At 35.2% G+C, this 19604-nt stretch overlaps 1 protein-coding gene and 2 long non-coding RNA genes across 6 annotated transcripts; 1 reads left to right on the top strand and 2 right to left on the bottom strand.

Moving 5' to 3' along the window:
• Nucleotides 1–368: 368 nt before the first annotated feature.
• LOC121744571 (E3 SUMO-protein ligase SIZ1-like) lies at nucleotides 369–11201 on the bottom strand. 3 transcript variants are annotated; one of them, XM_042138159.1, is made up of 18 exons: nucleotides 10948–11201; nucleotides 10706–10870; nucleotides 8564–8644; nucleotides 8149–8191; nucleotides 7655–7727; nucleotides 7123–7282; nucleotides 6526–6659; nucleotides 5617–5685; nucleotides 4980–5067; nucleotides 4804–4879; nucleotides 4377–4450; nucleotides 4043–4150; nucleotides 3317–3484; nucleotides 2850–2954; nucleotides 2610–2690; nucleotides 1319–2531; nucleotides 669–1026; nucleotides 369–564 (listed from the first exon to the last, which is right to left on the bottom strand). In XM_042138159.1, exons 2-17 carry the CDS (start codon nucleotides 10727–10729, stop codon nucleotides 887–889), a joined length of 2637 nt encoding a protein of 878 aa, XP_041994093.1. In that variant the 5' UTR covers nucleotides 10730–10870; nucleotides 10948–11201; the 3' UTR covers nucleotides 369–564; nucleotides 669–886. The 3 variants fall into 3 exon arrangements, with proteins under 3 accessions (XP_041994093.1, XP_041994095.1, XP_041994094.1); XM_042138161.1 differs by having other exon boundaries at nucleotides 10972–11201; XM_042138160.1 differs by having other exon boundaries at nucleotides 10984–11201.
• A 3364-nt stretch (nucleotides 11202–14565) lies between these two features.
• LOC121745152 lies at nucleotides 14566–16114 on the top strand. Its single transcript, XR_006038785.1, has 2 exons — nucleotides 14566–15127; nucleotides 15814–16114. It is a non-coding gene; the product is annotated as an uncharacterized LOC121745152 (long non-coding RNA).
• Nucleotides 16115–16609: 495 nt separating this feature from the next.
• Nucleotides 16610–18054, bottom strand: LOC121745151. Of its 2 annotated transcripts, none has more exons than XR_006038784.1 (2): nucleotides 17945–18054; nucleotides 16610–17186 (listed from the first exon to the last, which is right to left on the bottom strand). It is a non-coding gene; the product is annotated as an uncharacterized LOC121745151 (long non-coding RNA). The 2 variants fall into 2 exon arrangements; XR_006038783.1 differs by having other exon boundaries at nucleotides 17678–18039.
• Nucleotides 18055–19604: the final 1550 nt, after the last annotated feature.

Genomic DNA, 19604 nt, shown 5'->3' with positions numbered 1-19604 from the left:
CACTATATTAATTATCATAGTACTCAATCTCACCACATTGTAAACTTAGTTTCTTAATGAAACCTACCAACTAATAATAACAGAAACTATCATGCCAATCAATGGTTGAGCTTTCGTCTTGTTATCTTGTAAATTAATAATAATAATAATAATAATAATAATAATAATAATAATAATAATAATAATAATAATAATAATAATAATAATAATAATAATAATAATAATAATAATAATAATAATAATAATAATAATAATAATAATAAATCAAATTCGAGATGTATTTATTTAGTTGTAAGGCAAACGGTAGCACTATACATAATGTCCTTAATTAGTGGCGAAATCATCAAGGGAGAATTACGATGGAGATATGATTAAAAAAAACTTTAATAATTAATCATTTAAGAAAAAGAAACACCGTATTTTATGCCATGCTGTGCAATTTACAGGTTATTTTTTCTAACCTAAATGTAATAGTATTTCATATTTCCCTCAAGCAAAATTAGCTGAACTCCAACTTTACCATCTTTCTGAAACTACAAAATGAGCAATCTAGCAGCGCTGCACCTACAAACAACCAAGGTGAAAAATAGAAGTATTAAACAAAAGCAATCAGAAAGCAGAGCACAACAGGAATTGAGGTTCAAAATAGAAGAGAATAAATGGCTCACCAAATTCTATCGAAGAAGCATAAGAGGGTTTTTTGGGGGGTTCATTTCCCAATGCAGCAGGTAATGTGGTCAGCTTCTTCTTCTTCTTCTATCTGCTAAAATGTACAGATGATCTACTAGAAAGCATGAATGAGACTCTTCACAGAAAAACAAGGCATCTGACAGAAGTCCTATCGACATCTAATCGAAAAGAAGGCAATTCCTACTCTCCATCTGCTCTACTCGGAGTCTGAATCAATAGACAGATATAGTCTTGGTCTTACAGATCGCCGTTGGCGAGGAAATGAAAAGGGACTATCTGTTCCTTCCCTACTCATCTTACCGGTCCTGTTGCCATTCATACCAAGCATAAAAGTTGCTGTCAACCAAGAAATGGAAACAAGTAAATATACAGAAGGATTATATCAATAACAACTCATCAAATATTACATTCAACTGAGATGCAATTTTAGTAGTAGCAATCTGGTGAGTCTGTTTCACAATCATTCTCCCTTGAGGAAGTTACACACGGTTGAAACAACTCATCTCTTAAATGAAGATGAGTTTTTCTGATGATTAAAGAATAGAACTAACCTAAAGGTACTCGTCTTTTATCAATTTTTTAAGGGATGGTAAAGGGGCATTTAGAAATAAGATAGCAGTAGTGTTACCATGATCTGCTAACACATCCAAGTTACCATCTTTTGGTGGTAATTGATTGGCTGAACTCAAGCCATTTGCTGCTGTAGGTTGACCCCGACCCCCTCCACCACCATCACCAAGCCTGAGAGAAATCCAGTCCTCAGTACGAATGCCATTTGATGCATCAGGATGATCTCTCAAATCAGTCTGCACAGCTGGAGCATCAGAATGCCTTGCAGAAAGAAATATTTGAAGTGAGCGGCGGTCCTTGCCATTATGCGCCAAATCATTGCCTACTAAACCACCATCAATATCAGTAAGTTGAGCATCAGAATCAGGCATGGGTGCAGCAAATCCCATAGAAGTCTCCGGAGGCAAATTATAGCCACTAATAGAAGACTCGCAATTAAGAGTGACGTCTTCCATGTCAGCTAAAGGTCCAGAAATGCCAACATCAGAGCCAAATAATTGAAAATTCCGGCCTCCAGGTGGCAATGACCAAATATTACTCTCAAACTCGTCATCATTTGTATTGTAAGGATCGAGGCATGAATTTACACCATTACTAACAGCAGGATTTTCATAAAAAGAATCAGGAATCCCATGCTGTGAAGCTGGAAACTGAATGCCACTAGTAGCTGCCCCATTGCTCTCGTAAACAACCTTTGAGGGCATTAGTGGTTCAGTTTCTTCATCAGAATCACTAAGGACGATTACTTCAGCATCTCCACCTGGAGTAGCTGTGAATGGATCATTAAATACATGTGGAGATTCAACACTTGGGGGCATGGACTCATATTCAGTAACATTAACTGCAGTGAAGTCAAGGTTTCCCTCATCATCCTGATTAACACTGCCATCTTCACCATCTCTGTCACTACCGGTGGCACTACTGCTCATAGGAATTATAATTTCACCATTATTCTTGGAGTTCTGTTGAAGTATATTTGCAGGCGAGACACCTCGCGCATGATCAGTTTTGTTAACTTCCCAGCAACCATTCCGGTTCCTTCTAATTCCTATTTTTAGAGCACCATGACAATCAGAACCGTTCTCCTGTTTAACTGATTTAAGTTCTACTTTTGGCTTTGATTCTGCTTCAGTTGACGAACAGATGGTGCCATCAGGCAAATGCCACAGCCCAAGCTCCCCAAAACTTCTACGATCTCCCTCTGCCTTAGCACGCCAAGAGCCGTCAGGCTTTACCTCAATATCAGCCACATCTTCTCCAGCATCCCGCATCTGTAATACATAATGAAGGGGGCATAATATAAATCCAAAAAAGCAGAAGATATAATATGTCAATGTACAGAACAGTACCGTGTGTGATATCCGATTGAAATAAGGATCTATGATGATTTTCTCCCAAGAATAGTTCTTCAGACAAATGGGACATTGCCACTGCATTTCCAGACAGCAGTGAAGAACATAAGTAACAGAGTCAAGGAAGGACTTAAAATTAAGTTCTAAGTGTAATTAACTTATGATGGAGAAAACTTGTTCTTGTCCATTCAGTACACAGCAAGAACAGGCATTTAGGAAATATACAAACTAATTTACCTTCCTGGAGCGTTGGTTCATCTCCACGAATACTTCCAGATCAAAACAGCCCATGTGAGCACAAGGCTTAAACCTTCCAGCGATCTTCATTCTCATGCCACTCATCTGAATAATTCAATCATCAGATTAGAGGCTATTCAGATTCAATATAATTGGAGTAACCTCTAACAAAGAAACAAGGCTGCATACTGTGCTACAAGAAGATAATTTTTTTGATGAGTTTCAGTGATAAACTAAATCTTTGGGAAAGCATACACTGAGATGTTTCGGAAGTAAATGGTTTGCAACTAAGTATGTAGTTGTAAAAAACCCAAAATTCCATAGAAGTAGAGAAGTACACTATGATAAAAAAAAATGCATCAACATCAGACTTCTTAGATCTGCTCATGGGAAGCAGACGACAGAGATATCTTATTCTCAATAAAATTATGCCAATCAGATCAAGTATTTATGATAACATTACTCACAGGACAGCGGAGATTGACAGGAACAAAATCAGAAACAACTTCAATGTCACTGTCACTGTCACTATCAGCGTTTTCTGTGGCAGCTCCCCCACCAACACACTTACAAACACGAACTAGTGCATCCTCAAAACGCTCACCTTCGTCCTCTTTTGGGATCAAGTTAAGAATCTAGAGAAAAGACGGCAAAAGTTAACTATTAAGTCCAGGTTAATAAAAACTGAAACAAATGTACACTGCCAATAAGTTCCACAAACTTCTGATTCACGGTACAATAGAAACCAAGATCAAGTCACTCATATCTTTAGATGGCAAACTCAAGAAGATGACCTAATTATCAGAACGAAAATGAAAATTCTGGCAAGCAAAGAAACTGAGACAATACAAACTAAACATCAATAATGAGTACAGTACCCCAAACACAGACACACAGAAGAATGATGTTTAATGACACAATTAGAATTTAGAATGACACCGTGCTATATACTTCAACATAAAGAGGTACTGCTAAGGCCTAAGAGATTTACAAAAAGGGCCATGAGTACATTAGAAAGTCTGGTCCTATGAAACAGGGTGAAATCATATGCATACAGCACGATTCGGAAACATATTACTGGTGCATTATTTTAAGCTAACTAATATATTCAAGTTTACCAAACCACATGAGCATATAGCAAGAGACATTTCAAAATATACACCAAAATAAAATTTTTAGGAGAATCGTTCAACCTGATGCAAAGTCCTTCGCTTTACAATTCTAACTCCCACACAGAAAATGCGAGCATCACATCCTGTTAACGAAATTTTATTAATTCCATCTCTGGTGCATGTTGTAATCTGACAAAACAACAAGATATACAGTAAGGGATATGTAAACAACTATACAGAATATCTAGTCAAACATGAATGAACGACATAACTGGGCTACTGATTTCCCCCCACAAAACCCCAGCTTCCACATAAAATAAACATAACTCCTTAACAATGAATGGTTTTCTAATTTGACAGTTCATATATACATGGTACACCATAAAAAAGATGGCAATGTGAAGAGAAAACTCACAAGAGGTCCATCATCTCGACCATTTGCTCCGAGAAGTTGGGAACCGGGTCTGTTTATTGCCCGTACTGGTATACCTATAAGGTTAATAAAACAAAATTGTTCTCTTTGTGAGCAAGTGCATTACTATGTCCTTTATCGTTCACATCAAAGTGAACAAAAGAGAAATGGAATGCCTACAGAAAAATCAAAATGCATCTCCTCCCAAACAAGAAGGTTATAATAATATCATACTTTGGACATGGATGAATAGGAAAGTCCTGATTTTGAAATGTACTAAAGCACAACAACAAATTAGAAATAAGATGAGCATCTCTATACTTAGCTGCAACGAAAGAGCACTTAGAAACAGTTTCGGAAAAGTTGAAGAAGAAGTTAGCTTCTAATCTAATAGACTCACAAAATTGAGTATTGTAAGAGGATATCATACCGTTCACTTGCAGATCTGCATATCGTGGCCACTGCATCCTATATGTGACCTGGTCATTGAGTAGCATGCACCATGCCTAGGAGGAAATAATCATAATCATGTAAAGATTAGCATATACCAAAAGAACAACAGTTACAACGCAAACAATTTTCCTATTACATTAAGTGATCACCTACCTGAAGATCAAATTCGTGTTTCAAAAACAAGTCCTTGTCTGCCCTAGTTAGTTGAAACGTTTTCTCGATGCTCATAGCAGGATTAGAGCTGCAGGCCACAAATGTGCAGATATTTAAAATAACTCAATGGAACAAACATACATAAACAACAAAACCTCAGAAACAAATAAATAGGAAATGGGCATGGTAAGCATCTTGACAGACCACAAATTTAATTGCCAGCATTTATAATCCCACTTGACCACTTCTCAAAATCGAGAGAGTGCAACTGTGATTCAGGAAAAGTTTAACTAGGCTGCAACACAATACGCCAAATCTTGAATTTGAACTAAAATTAAAAGTATTATATGCAACAGAAGACACAATCAGCCATTCCATGGTACACTGTATTTATATCATACTGGTACATGCACCGCAACAAACAAAGATCAGAAGACATTGAAAAGCTAGAACAAAGAATATAGTTGCACATCTAACATACTAGATTGCTGAATATCATCTTTAAAGTAAATTATATCACTTGTAAAGCACTTAATCGCACAAATGCTCAGGTTCAGCTAGTAGAGTGTGACATATTGCTCTCATACATGTGAACCTTACAGAATGTTAATAATAGAAGGATATCCGATCGACATACCCATCTGCTTGAACATTTGTGACATTCAATTTCCCAGGAAGCAGAGGATGAGCCATTGACACCAAGAAGCTGCATATTTCAGCACAACGATTACTATCAGGCATCAAGCATTCTTCTAAATGGATTCCAAGTACAAAAGAAACCAATCATTTCATATCAAGTATAACACGTTGGAGCATGTCAATTGGGTACGGTGTTAAACATAAATTAAAACACTGAAAAATAATTTAAGGGCCCAGAAGTACATAGAACCATACATATATTTGAGTTTAGCATATCTGATAATAACCCAACAAGTGTCCAACATCGGGCAAGCTCTTAGTTATATAATGAGAGATCTTCACAAATTAAAGTTACATGAAAATAAATTGGCATATACTTTCAGCTGATTGTAAATACATTGGCATGACAGTAGAAAATTCTGGAAATGGGAGAAAAGTTGGAAGCTTGAACCATACCAGATCACAAGTTATAAGACAAGCAACTGCTTGTGAGTTGTGGCAGTGTTAATATGCACGAGATAGAAATTCCAAGCAAGGATAAACATACAACCAAAGCATCTCAGGAATTCTTCAAGTATCTGCCTTTTTTATGTTCAGTTCATTAAAAAGTACCCAAAAGAGTGAGACTGTGGAGCCTACTTCAACCAGAGATTGTGACAAGCAACTACATATTTATTTACAAATTACAGCAGGCAATAAAAAGAATAGAAAAAAGGCAGATTGTGAAGGAAGTAGATAAGAAAGGTTTACTTCTGGAAATGACACAATATGTATCGATATCTCAAACAAAATATAGGCAAAAGGTAAAATAGGTTAACGAATAATAAGGTAATCAAATGGTGAATATAATGACTATGAGAATCAACAAGCTCCAACAAGAGCAATAAAGGTGGCCTTTTTTACTCACGGGTCAGCTCGACTCAGCCTACATAGTTCACAGTAAAATGTCTCTGGAGGACTAGGTAGAACACCATCCATTGGTTTCTCGGGAATCAACACACATGCTATATGTTGCCATACATTACACCTTGGATCCTCACACTGCACCAATATGTACACCATAAAATTATTTAGAATGTTCACTAGCAAGTAAAAGCAAGTAAGATCCTGAAACTTAATAACTGGAGTACTAAATATTAACAGGTCAGAATATAAGCAACATTTAAATTTTTCATAGCTTCTTTAGGAATATCATGAACTTTGGTCATTTTATAATCAATGGTTCAAGTTTTAACATACTTTTTCAAACCAAAAGTAAAACAAACATTATGAATACCAACTTGCTTAAAACCGTGCCGGGTCAAATGGTGACAAATAATTACGGACAGAGGGAGTATAACAAACATTATGAATACCAACTTGCTTAAGGAGGACCAAGTCAAATGCACTTGGTAAACTTTGTGCCCTCTGGTACACCTTTAACAACTATCCTACCTTATTCCTACTATATCAAGATGAGAGTGTAAGAGTTCATGAACATCAAACTTCAGTAAACTGTACATACCTTAATCATTGAATCAGTAGGCAATGTGCTTCCACAGATACAGCGTATCTTGTCCATGTGATGTGAATCTACTATCTCCTCTTTAGGTTTTACCTTTGCACCATCTGAAATGCCTTGTGATTTTGATGCCAGGTCAGGTGCCCCAGATATTTGCATTTTTCTGAATATATAAAGAGGATAATGGGCATAAAATCAGGTCCAACCAATGAGTACTCCTCCCTACTTTTAAAGAAATATTCTATCAGTTGCAGTTTTTTCCTCATGTTGTCACTTTACAATTTTTAACCCACCACCTCAAGTAAGTTTCTTCTACTGTCTTTAAATGTTTTTTGCTATAGGATTAAGTATTATAGCTCTGAAACCTAAATGGGACATAAATTTGTAAGAGCGAATGAAGAAAAACCGAACAACAGTCTGCTCCTTGACAACATAAACAGACAGCATGAGAAAAAAGGACATAGTAAGTAGCAGATAATAAAAGCTATCTAAGACAAAAATGCAGTAAGGCCATGATTTAAATTTTATATAATACCTGTAAGTGTCATCAACGAGCTTTGCCACTTCATCCTTTCCAACAGCATTCTTCTTGGCCCAGGTTCCAGAAACTGTTACAAATAAATAATATAATTCATTTCTCCAACGCATTGTAGTCATCAGATGTTATGTCAGAAAAATGAGGTTTACAAGTCTAGTAGTATTCCTCACGTTTCTTCATAAGTACTATTTGACATGCCGTCACATATTTGTCTGTAGACGGATTATTCATTTAATCCAATTATCACCATATTTACTTTATTACTTAGCAACAATGAGATTAGAGCTTCATATCAAATCATTTTTTGTCAGAGCACAAAAACTTTGTCAAGGACTTTCGTAGTACTTTCTCAAGTCCTTTGACGCATAATTTTCATTGGACCAATGCAAATTGAGTTTGCTTACATTTTGTAAGACATTCTGAAAGAAAGTGAACAGTTGTCCTCATTCACAGATTTGTTAAAGTAACAGAGAGATCGCATAGCCAATTACCTCGATCATCGGAGAGGATGGCAATTATTCGGTCAACAAGGTCCTGTGCCAATTGAATACAAAAAAAGATTCAAAATGTTGTTTACTTCAATATTCAGAAGCATGAAAATAAAACATTTACGGGATAATAGAAAGTAATAGTACTCCATAATACTCCTGCTAAAGAGCAAATTTAACATATGAGTCATCAAGCCTCTGAGTTATTGGAAACTAAAACATGCAGGATAACAACCCAATTATACAAGTAGGTTGCCATTTGTGAACATAGATATTTTACAGTCTTAATTTCCAACTAAGTGCTCCCAGGCTCGAGCCAGCAAGTACACAAAAGAAAGAGGAGACTAGGAGTCTAGGACTGAGTGGAAGTCTCCTTATTGTAGAAATGCCAGTCAATAGCAATATATAAACATCTTACCTGTTTCTTTCCCTGCTTAGAAAGTCCGAGTTGTGTAAGGACATCCTTAAGCTCCTTAATCCGAAAATATGCTAATTTGTCCTGTGAAACACGATTGTTGAGTTTTTTCTCAAAATAATAGTACGCACTAGCTGAGAAACATAAAGAAACCATTTCTTAAACCCAGGGGTTAGCAAAACAGGACCAACACAAGCAAAACAGGACCAACACAAGCAAACAGAAAAGTTTACAAAGAAACATGAGAATTCCCTCTTAAAAAGAACAGTAAGTTAGAAACACAACAAAAATTTTAATTCAAATACGGTATCAACACACCGTTATGATGCATATAAAATATTCCCAGCTAAGGGGGTATTATACATTACAAGTGACCTACTATACTTGTTGTTATGATGAGATATTAAGCACACACCATAAAACAACTTTTTACATATCAATCTCGACCAAATTTGTCCTTCATTAATTAAATAATTCACAATTATCAAGCAAAATTAATTCAATGAATATTACCACGATCTAATCTAATCAAACACATGCATTAATTTTTTATTCTAACTCCAAGCTTTTGTGATGATGCATCCTTGCTTTTGGTCTCCTTGTCAGAGCATATTAGTTCTTAAAACTTAACATTCCCTCCTTGTCACTCATCAAGAACAGCATATTCATGTGTGTGTCACTAGCACCTCATACACTTATGATGTGTCTACATGCATATGCTCATTGACCTTCTTCTTAAATGTATTGAATTAAAATAAGAAATGGACTTCCAAAAACTAGGAGAAAAATGCCTCACATTTGCAAAAAGAAAAATGTGGGGTTGTCATACATAGCTTCACTCGAGGCTTCCGCCCCTCTTAGCTAGAAAACAGTAACAAACCCTAATAAAATCAACTGATAAAGTTGCCCTTTCTAGGAGTAAATGTGAACCAGAAAGAAAGTATGCATGAACTAGGGATATTTCTCCAAGAATGAGCATAGGGTAAAGGATTGAGGGTAAAGGGTAAGTGGAGGACAACAGAGCAGGTGAGAGACAAAATGAAACAAAATAATTATACAATCAAAGGAATCAAGATAGACCGGAGATGTCACATTTATTCGACCTTTAATTGGAATTCAAATGACTTCTTATTTACCTTTGAACATATACTCATTTGTTTGTTATTTTGAAACCAAAAGAAACTGCAGGAAAAAAACTCTAGTAAAGGCTTCGTGAATAAACCAATTCGCATAAGGACAGAAATATGATATGGATACCGACAAATTTCAGATTGCTTATGTGATCTCTCAAAAAAGGTAGCCAATTAATTTATATACAGATATATTGGCTTTTAATTTATGAGACTAGCTTCCAAACAGAGACTAAATCCTGAATACCAAACAAATTTCTCTACGTCACGTTTCTCTAAGTGATAAGCTATGGAATCATGAACTTACAAATTTCTTAATGCTGCCACAAAGAATAAAGAAATATATCCTACATATCCAAATCTGGAAACAGCCATCACATGGTACAATATCCCATTCTCCCCCTTCGAGGAAAAAAAAGTAAGGGGGATAAAACCTCAAAATCACTTCTCAACAAAATTAATTATTTCCTCTTACCAGAAGAATTTATCTCCTAAACAGCTCCCACTCTCCAGCATTACAGCAATGGAATGAAAAAATGAAATATGCAATGAGGATAAGGATCTGAATGCAATTTTAGCAAACATAACCGCAAGGATATCACGACAGTTCATTTCTTAATCACCAAAATTCTAACTCTCATGTACCTTGCCTCATAAAGGCAAAGCTTCAATCTTAACCCAATCCTATGCCTTTACCAGCTTCTGTATCACGCGGCACATTCAAATAACACTGATCACATTAAGCACTTAATTGCTACTACTAGTTTCCAGATTGCACAAGTCTGTGGCACACAGGTACAATATCGGAAAGACACAACCCAGATAGTGCAATTTTCTAATTTCCACTATAAGCCTCAAACAAAATGGCCTAGGTCAACAATGACTTGCATGACATCTTCAGAGTAGTCATCAAAACTGAAAACACAGCCGCCAGACTGATAATTGAAACAACAAGTAAAGAAACCGAATGTTGAAAACAATTCTACAAGCAAATAAATAATCAGGCTAACATTACCTTGCAGCTAGCCACCACGTCCATCCTCTTTACTCCCCAAACTCACTCCGCCCCACAGCCGAACTCACAGAAACAACACCAAATGATCAGATAAAGCTGCGGAGCCACGCGCCTTCTTCAATTAGCCATCGGAATCCAGACCCCCTCACGTCATCAGCCAATTCGCTTCATCAAAACAATAATATAAATACGCAGGCACAAATCAGCACACGGTATTAAATTGGAAGAGGACAAAAACTTACAAAAAAAAGTTATGAATTGGATACAAGAAAATGCACCAAAACCAGCGGCGCAATTAGGGCGGAAAGTGATTAAGGGTTGCGAGGGTACTAAACAGCGGCTCGTCGTGTCTGCCCAAATCTCTCGCTATAATCCACACACTGCAAGGTGTTGTGTGTGTTTGATTTTGCCCCAAAAAAGCAGCCGGAAAAGAGAAAAACAACCTACCAAATTTCCGGACGTATCATCGGTGTATTCAATTCGGTTTATTACTGCGAATACGTCCGGGTTCTGCTTCGCTATTTCTCGGTCCAAGCCACCAGTATTTTTTAGGAGTATTTTCTTAACTAATTTCATTGCATTTTAAAAGTGCTTAAGACTAGGACTAGGAAAATACAATTTTCACATATTTCTCAATTTTAACATTATTTTAGAAATATTTATTAAAATTTGCGTTAATTCTAGTGTATTAGTATAAATTTAGGATATAATTTTATGATATCAGATACTGTATTATGTTAAACTGAAATAAAAGGGAAAATCGTGTATCATTTGATGTTCATCTAATAATGTAATCCTTGCCTATTATCGCACAATCTTATGATCTATTTTCTATTATCAGCTTGGAGTATTATAATTGAATAATTACACTATGGTGATTGCTATACAAATTAGTCAATCAAATGTGCTTATTTTTATTTGAAATATCATGTGAAAAAATTTAAATTGGTGTAGCATTTGCCATCTTTAAACGGACGAAAATTGCACTTTAAGAATCTAACATTCAATCATCAATTGTCCATTTTCATCCCTCCTGTGAAATTTAAATGGTTACAATACATGGAATTCGGTTGCAAATAGCGAAACAATAGGCATCCACAGATTACAATAGTTGCTATTGTTAATATAAAATTAATACTACTAGTATTACACTGTTTATAGAAAAGGAAAAAGTGTGCAGTATTATTTCATGTGTTAATATAAATTAAGTTTAAGTGAAATAAGATGATCATTGTATGAGGAGATTAGTCCACTAAGCCCAAACTCGTACCTCGGCTAAAATCTAAATTTTCTGCCTAAATGGTACAAGCAACATGCATACAAATGACGTCATTTCAATTTGTTAATTGTCACATGAGATTTGTAAATGGTAGCATTATCATCGATTTCACCCAGATTAGAAAATGTCCAAAAAAATGACGTCATGTTAACCGTCGTATAAAATTTGTTAATTGCGGCATATCATCGATTTCACCAATATTATGAATTGTCCCATAAATTACGCCATTTTATTTTACTTTAACTGACACATAAGATTTGTCAATTGTCGCATCATCACTTATTTCCCCAAAATAATAAATTGTCCCATAGATTATGTCATTTTTTAACCTGTCACATAAGATTTGTCAATTGTCACCGATTTCACCAAAATTAGGAATTGCCCCTGAGATTACGTCAATTTCTTTAACCATCACGAAAAAATTGTCAATTGCCACCGATTTCCAAAATTGGGCATTGTAGGATAATTGCAAAAAAATGAAACTTTATATTAATATGCTTTTAAGCTCACTTAAATTTTTTTAAGAAAATAACCGTAATCCAGTGCAACATCATGAATTAAATGATATTTACCTTCATTTTTTTTAGAGTAAATATTCGTCCGGAGCATACATTGAAGTCAATGCAAATGTTTGTCGAGAGCGTTCTCATATTATCCCTCTTGTTTTTCTTTACTTCTTTTTCTATCTTCCACCCCCTTTTCTTCATTTTAAATTTGATTTTTCTAATCTCTTTTCAGTTTCTCTTTCATTTCATTATGTCACTATGCAGCTTTTTTTTTAAATAATTGACATGTTTGGTACACTAGTGTCAACACTCGTACTATGCACGGGACATAAAATTTTTAAATTATGTGTAAATAAAGATAAAAGAGTATGAGTTAGTTAAAATAAAAGATTAGTAGTAAAAATAAATACATAATCGAAAGAGAAAGAAAATAAAACATGTGCAAATAAAGACAAAAAAGTAACAACCGAATAAATGGAACAAAATAAACAGCTCAACAAAATAGGATCTACAAAACACCAATAGTTCATAAGTTTTGAAAAAACTCTTTGTAAACAACATTAGCACTCGAATCACCCCTACTATCATCATCCTCATGCTTACAAACCAAAATCTTCAGACCTGCACGACTCGTAACTCTAGATATAGCAACATACAATTGTCCATGACTAAAGACTGGGTTTCGTAAGAATACTATAATGATGTATGAAGTTAAGAATATGTGTTACTACCAATAAGTATTAATAATACTAAGAAAAATTTAAAATATTATAAACAGTTAAAAACATTATAAACAATAACAAAAAGAGAAATGTACTTCTCTGACATGAGTGGAGTAAAATAAAATAAAACAAATGACAAAGAAACGACTAAGGATTAAAGAGTATGAGTTAATTAAAATAAGATAATTAAGTAGAAATAAGAAATAATATCATTATGTACACTTAAAGAAAAAAAGTAATGTAAGGTCTCAATCCAAGTAAAGCATTTCCTATTCGATGCAGAACTTTATACATTTTTATTTTGTGGGTTGAGTGTAGAAGAATAAAATAACACATAATAAAGTAAAGATAATGATGTTTCCATTAGTTAGAGTAAAAAAATAAAAAATAGAAAATGCATTATAATATTTTTATAATATTTCAAGAATTAACACTTGTAGATTTAAAAACATGTTTCAAGAATTAAAAAAACCAAATGGTAATTATAATATTTTTAATTTTTAAATAAAAACATAAAAATCACAAACATGTAATAAAAAAAATCACTAATATAAAATACTTTATGCCCAATATCATGACACGTAAGATTTATCCTTCCTAAAAGTGTAATTGTCAATTGAGTGCCATTACAAATCCAATAATGGAATGCAAGAATAGTTTTGAAATGGAGAAATAATGTCGTCTCTACCATAATTAATTTATGGGACTATTTTTCGTGGACAATCCAAAATGGTAAAATAAGACTATTTTTCATGGACGGAGGATGTAAGAGTACTTAAGTAGAGAGAAAGTAAAGAGAGTACAAAATAATGTTGAAGGGGATTCCCCTCTATATTAATCACTCGCTTACCTTACTTTCTTTCCACTCTAACTATTTATTACTTATATTATTTTTTTAAAACACGTCCGAAAAAGAAACATGTCATCTTAGTTGGGATGGAGGTAAAACTTAATGGGTTGCTCATTCTTTTTTGAGTTTGTGGTTTTGAGTATCTATTTGCAGATTGCAACTTGCATATTATTGCTATTACTAATATTACTTCATAGTTCTTCATCACATGATAACATCTACGCATCTTCAATTTAATTCTAGTTCCTAAATTTTCAAGTGATAATTTTATTATTTATATTGTCATTTATAATGGTGTGAATTAGTGTGGTTAAATATGGTTAATAGTAGTTTATGAATCATGAAAACAAATCCGAAAGTTTTGGTCATAAACTAATCTTTCTTATGGAAGATTTTTTATGTAAAGTAACCTTTTACAATATTTTTAGATCACAAATCTTCAATAGATATTCATGGAGTTCTTTGAAGTGAGGCACATTATCATTTTTTTATCTAACCTTTTGCAATATATTTTTCTTAGCTATTCATCTTTAATTTAATGCAAAATATACAATATAAATTATTTAGTATTTGTACTTAGACATGCAAAACAAATTCGTATGATTACGCTCCTAAACCCTATGCTTCCTATACTCTAAATATGGCACAAACAAAGAGCCCATCATCTAATTAGAAGTAAAACAATTAAATAATTTTTAGCCCAAACAATGAGCCCAACAACTAAATAGAAGTGAAACCTTACTATTTCAAAATCATGTTTCAGATATTAGATAGGGTAGCGGCGCCTTTGTCACTATCGGTCTCACTGTTCTCGGCTGGCAATGGCGGCGCCGGTGAGCGGCGCCGGCCGCCTATCGTTCTTCTTTCTCTCCTTCTCGCGGTTCCACCTCTCGGCCACCGGCTTGAGGACTCCTCCACGCCACCCAACTGCCATCGCCGGTCACCAACCCCTCTCTCTCTCGTAACTCTGAGGTATTGGGCTTGTCGGCGTACGAGTCCAGCCGCCACCGCCGTCGGCCCTCCTGTACCGCCACCGTTGGTCACTAAAAGTTAAATTTAAGATCAGTAAGTATTAAATTAATCACTGTAAATGTTTGATGTACGATTAATTACAGTAGTACTCCACATTAGTACTTGTACGACTAGTTAACAAAAGGGTAATTACTAATTAGAGTATGCATGGCCTGGTCATATTATATGTTTTGCGGTCAGAGTTAACTTTATTTTATCAAATTGGCATTTGACTCTCATTTTGCTCCCGGATCCCAAGCTACATCTGTAGTTCAAATTCGTGTTTGAAAAAGATCTGACTAATAATCACATCTTTATCCACCCTAATCCAGAAGTAATAAAGAGGGTAAATAAATTAAAGACAGTAATATCTTCTTCTTCTCTCTGACCGGTCAACTATGCCCCCTGAATGCTTTAAGTGTCTTTTTCCGAATGCAACCTTGTTTATTACGATCAAAGCAGCACCACCCCCAGTTGTATCACTTTTTATATGCATCCCTCCCTTCCATGCTCAAATCCCAAACTCCACATCCAAAAAGCAAACTTAATCTGCCTACATATCCACAGCATTCTCTCCCAACAAAGACTCAAAAAAACAAAAGAAATGCTATCAATCTCGAGCAGCTGTGGCCTTCCAATCTGTCTAACTGGGACTTCTCGTCCTCTTCCTTTCTCCCAAGAGTATATATCTCTCTCTCTCTCAAGAAAGCAAGGAGTGGTTTGTTTAATGTTGTTGGCAGACATATTTCAGGCTGGAGGATCATGAAAGGAGGAGGGAGAGCATGAAAAACAGGAAATTTCAAGAACTTTTGCAGTTTCATGAGATGATTACTAGAGAGGCTTCGGGCCATGGAAGCGACAACCATGGAGGAGGTGTTAGTGTTATTAAAACTGAGTTTTATCCCCGCATTTCCCTACCCAGTACTGCAAAAGCTGCATAAGTTGGTCACTATGTTCTAAGCTTCAGTTTTTCTTCTATTGTTGCTTTTCAATATGAATCTTATGAGATGGGAAATTCTACATTCGAATATGGTTGCTCTAGATATCTTCTACTTTACTGCTTTTGTGGTAATTAAGAAAGAGAACAGAGAGGCCGGACGTTATGGAGAGTAAAACATACGAGTATTACAACAGTGTTAAATTTTTAGCCCTAACAATTGCAAATGAGCCAAGTATTGAGCTTACAATAATATGATTAGGTTCGGATGATTATTTATACACCTAATTTAAAATTACTATGATGTCAAAAATATTGAAGGAAAGGCAGCAATGGTTGAGTATTTCTATTTTCTACTAATGTGGATTCTCTATTACTACAAAATTGTTCTATGAATCACCAGTGGTGCTACACTATACCGGTCGTGAGTGAAAGCATAGTAGGATGAGTTAAAAATTAGAATGCTACACATGGAACCAGTAGAAATGACTACACTTAAGCACGGAGCTTCTAATCCCCTCCCCTCTACTGGAGTTTTGTCTGTATTATTTCAAAGGCAGCCAGATTCATGTATTGCAAACAAATGGGAAAAATGAAAATACTAACAAGATGCTGTGAATATTGTTGAATTGTCTGGGCCCAAGGTTGCCAAGTAGTACAAGATTCACATCAAGTTAATAACTCCCAAGTAACAGTCTCAAAGATGACTTAATCCACATATCTAAAACTGGTGACAACAACTAAATATACTATTCTATTAAGTTCATGTCAAGGCAGGGCAGAATACACCTTACTCAGCAACAGTTGTTCGAAGAGGCAAAGAACTTTCAATTTCCTTGGCCTCAGAGTTCTTCTCTGCAACAGCTTTTGACATCCCGAACATCTAAAAGACCATCAAGAGTGCCAAACAGATATTATAACGAGAAGAGAAACCAAAATTCCCTGAATCTAAATGCTAGACCAAGACGTTAAGCTATCTTCTTGATTGTCTTTTGGAAACAAGTTTTGTGTTCGTCCATAGAAGCATGGATAAATTCATCAATGTGATCTTTCACATCCTCTAGGAATGTTGCACTTTCACTCTTCTTCTTCCGACATGAAGCTCCAGCTGGCGTAGAAGCTATGGATGGGGGGTTCTCGGTTGAAGTCTTTTCAGTTGCCATTGAAGGTTATAACCTACAAAACATTCAGTACCGCAATGACAGCATCTCTTAGATTGCTTATACATTGAAAACAGAACACATAAGAGATACAGCGGAAAAGCGAAAGCAATGACTAACAAAATAATCAGCATTCATGAAATAAGAAGATGAATTTCAGTAATTTTAGTAGGAAGTATCAAAAACCATGATTGACCAAATTATTTATCTAACTTGTTTTGGATTATATACTTAAATCACCACATGGATAACTGTTCGAGCATAAGAATAGGAGCTTGAAATCGCATTCATGGCACAACATAAACAAATAGAATGGCGATGTGCCAATTATCTCACAACATAAACAAATTTCCCCATATAATAAAAGCAACTTCTAGAAGAAATTGCCTTTATGAAACACTCCAAACAGAAGCAATCGAACAACTGAACAACACAAAACACGAAATCGAACTGATCACGAATGTAATCAAAGAACTGAAATAAAAATTATATGAGAAAGAGAAATACTTGTAGACGATGAGGAATTCAGAAATAAATTTCGATTCCGATTTTTTCCAGCATCTCCAACCATACCCTAAAACCCAATTTTGCAGTGAAAATACCTCCAACCATACACCAAAACTCATCCCAAATCGTCCTTGTTTTGCGTTTTTGAGTAGTGCTACCCAAAAATGGGGTAGACTGTAGCAATCGCAAATTCCCTTTTCCAATTTCTGAAATTGCAATGTAAATCCTTTCTTGTCTATCTATTTCGAATAGAGCAATGAAACTTACCTGATTTATGGAGAAATCGACGGAGACAGAGAAACTGGAAGGAACTTGCCGTCGCAGAAAAGAAGAACGAAAAAGAGAAAGGAAGAAGATGAAGTGTACGGCGTTATTCTATGATTTAATCTAATTATTTGTAGTTATAAGAGCATCCAAAGTAGAACGGATGTCCCGACGGACATCCCAAAAACATCTTATGTCACGTCATAAGGACATCTCATAGCACTGCCACGTCATAAGGACATCTCATAGCACTGCCACGTCATAAGTACATCTCACTCCACAATAGCGGACATCCACGATAATCAAAATTCACAAATATGAAATTTTACGAAATTAAAATTTCGACATGAGTACGAGAAAAATGCAACCATTTTATTTTTAAAAAATACATATTTAAATTAAAAAAAATACATCAATAAAAAAAATATCTCAAACCGAAAAACGATTCAAACAAAGTACATGTTATGCCTTAAATCTGTATAGTTTGCCGCTAGCCGAACAAGGGGTGTAGAGTTTGCAACGAGCCGTATATATAGAATTTTTATAAAAAAAACAAAACAAAACAAAATTTGGGACGTCCGTCATGTCACCGCAATAGCGGACATCACGACGGACGTCCGATGAAACCCGATGACGACCTCTCGTCCGCAAGGAACATCCGCCTCCGACGACGCAATAGCGGACGTCCGCCGGGAAGTCCGCTATTGCGCATGCTCTAAATGGGCTCTAATTTTATTTTTTGGGTTACAAGAGGAGAGCCAGGGCTCCGGTAAGGATTACCTACCACAATTCCAACTCCATCGACTAATACACATACACAAGCATGAGTGATGGACCCCACCATCACTTATCATGCTTGTGTGTGTATTAGGAAATGAAGTATGAATTGTGATAGGTGATCCATTGTGTCAAAGCTCTAGGACACAGAGGCAACAACAAATGGCGAAACTCACCTATCTTATCTAGCTGACGTAGATGGCCAACGCTTCTCGGAGGATCGTTTAGCAGTCGAAAGATCTCATGCATCTTCAGACCCCAGTTAGCTATAAAGTTTGCCACCCGATTTGCTTTGAGATAGGCATTCTTAATCTCTACATGTCACTGTTTATCTATCAGAGAACAAATGTGTCTAACAATGCCGTAATTGCAACCTTTGACATTGTCACATTCCATAACAACATTTTGCAAATTGTATCCCTATGCAAGCTTTAAGCCATCGTATATAGCCAACAACTCAACAATCAACACATAGCTTTCCCAAGGCGTCAAATGGGTAGTAATTAATCGGGATGATAATATTATATTTTATATATATTATTAGTATTGATTATTTTTTTGTATAACTTGTGAATGTACTTCATATAACATAGTAATACTATTTAATACTATAAGTAAATAAAATAAATAATGAAGTATGAAATTTATAATCATTGATAAAATGTTACAGGTTAATGTGTAATTTAAGTAAATATGAGCGTAAGATTAAAAAAATTCAAAAAAATAGATGAACATGAAATATTCTTTTAGGTTTAAGTTTGAAGTGAATGGTTGGAGTAAAATCAAGATTACCAATTTTGGTCCCTTACACTTGTCCTAAAATTCTTTTTGGTCTCATACATTAAGTTTGTGACCTTTTGGTCCGTAACATATTACTCCATTTTGG

The sequence above is a fragment of the Salvia splendens genome, chromosome 8, assembly GCF_004379255.2.
Source record: "Salvia splendens isolate huo1 chromosome 8, SspV2, whole genome shotgun sequence".
NCBI lineage: Eukaryota > Viridiplantae > Streptophyta > Magnoliopsida > Lamiales > Lamiaceae > Salvia > Salvia splendens.
The sequence above is the reverse complement of the archived record's forward strand: the minus strand, read 5'-3'. Positions and strand labels throughout refer to the sequence as shown.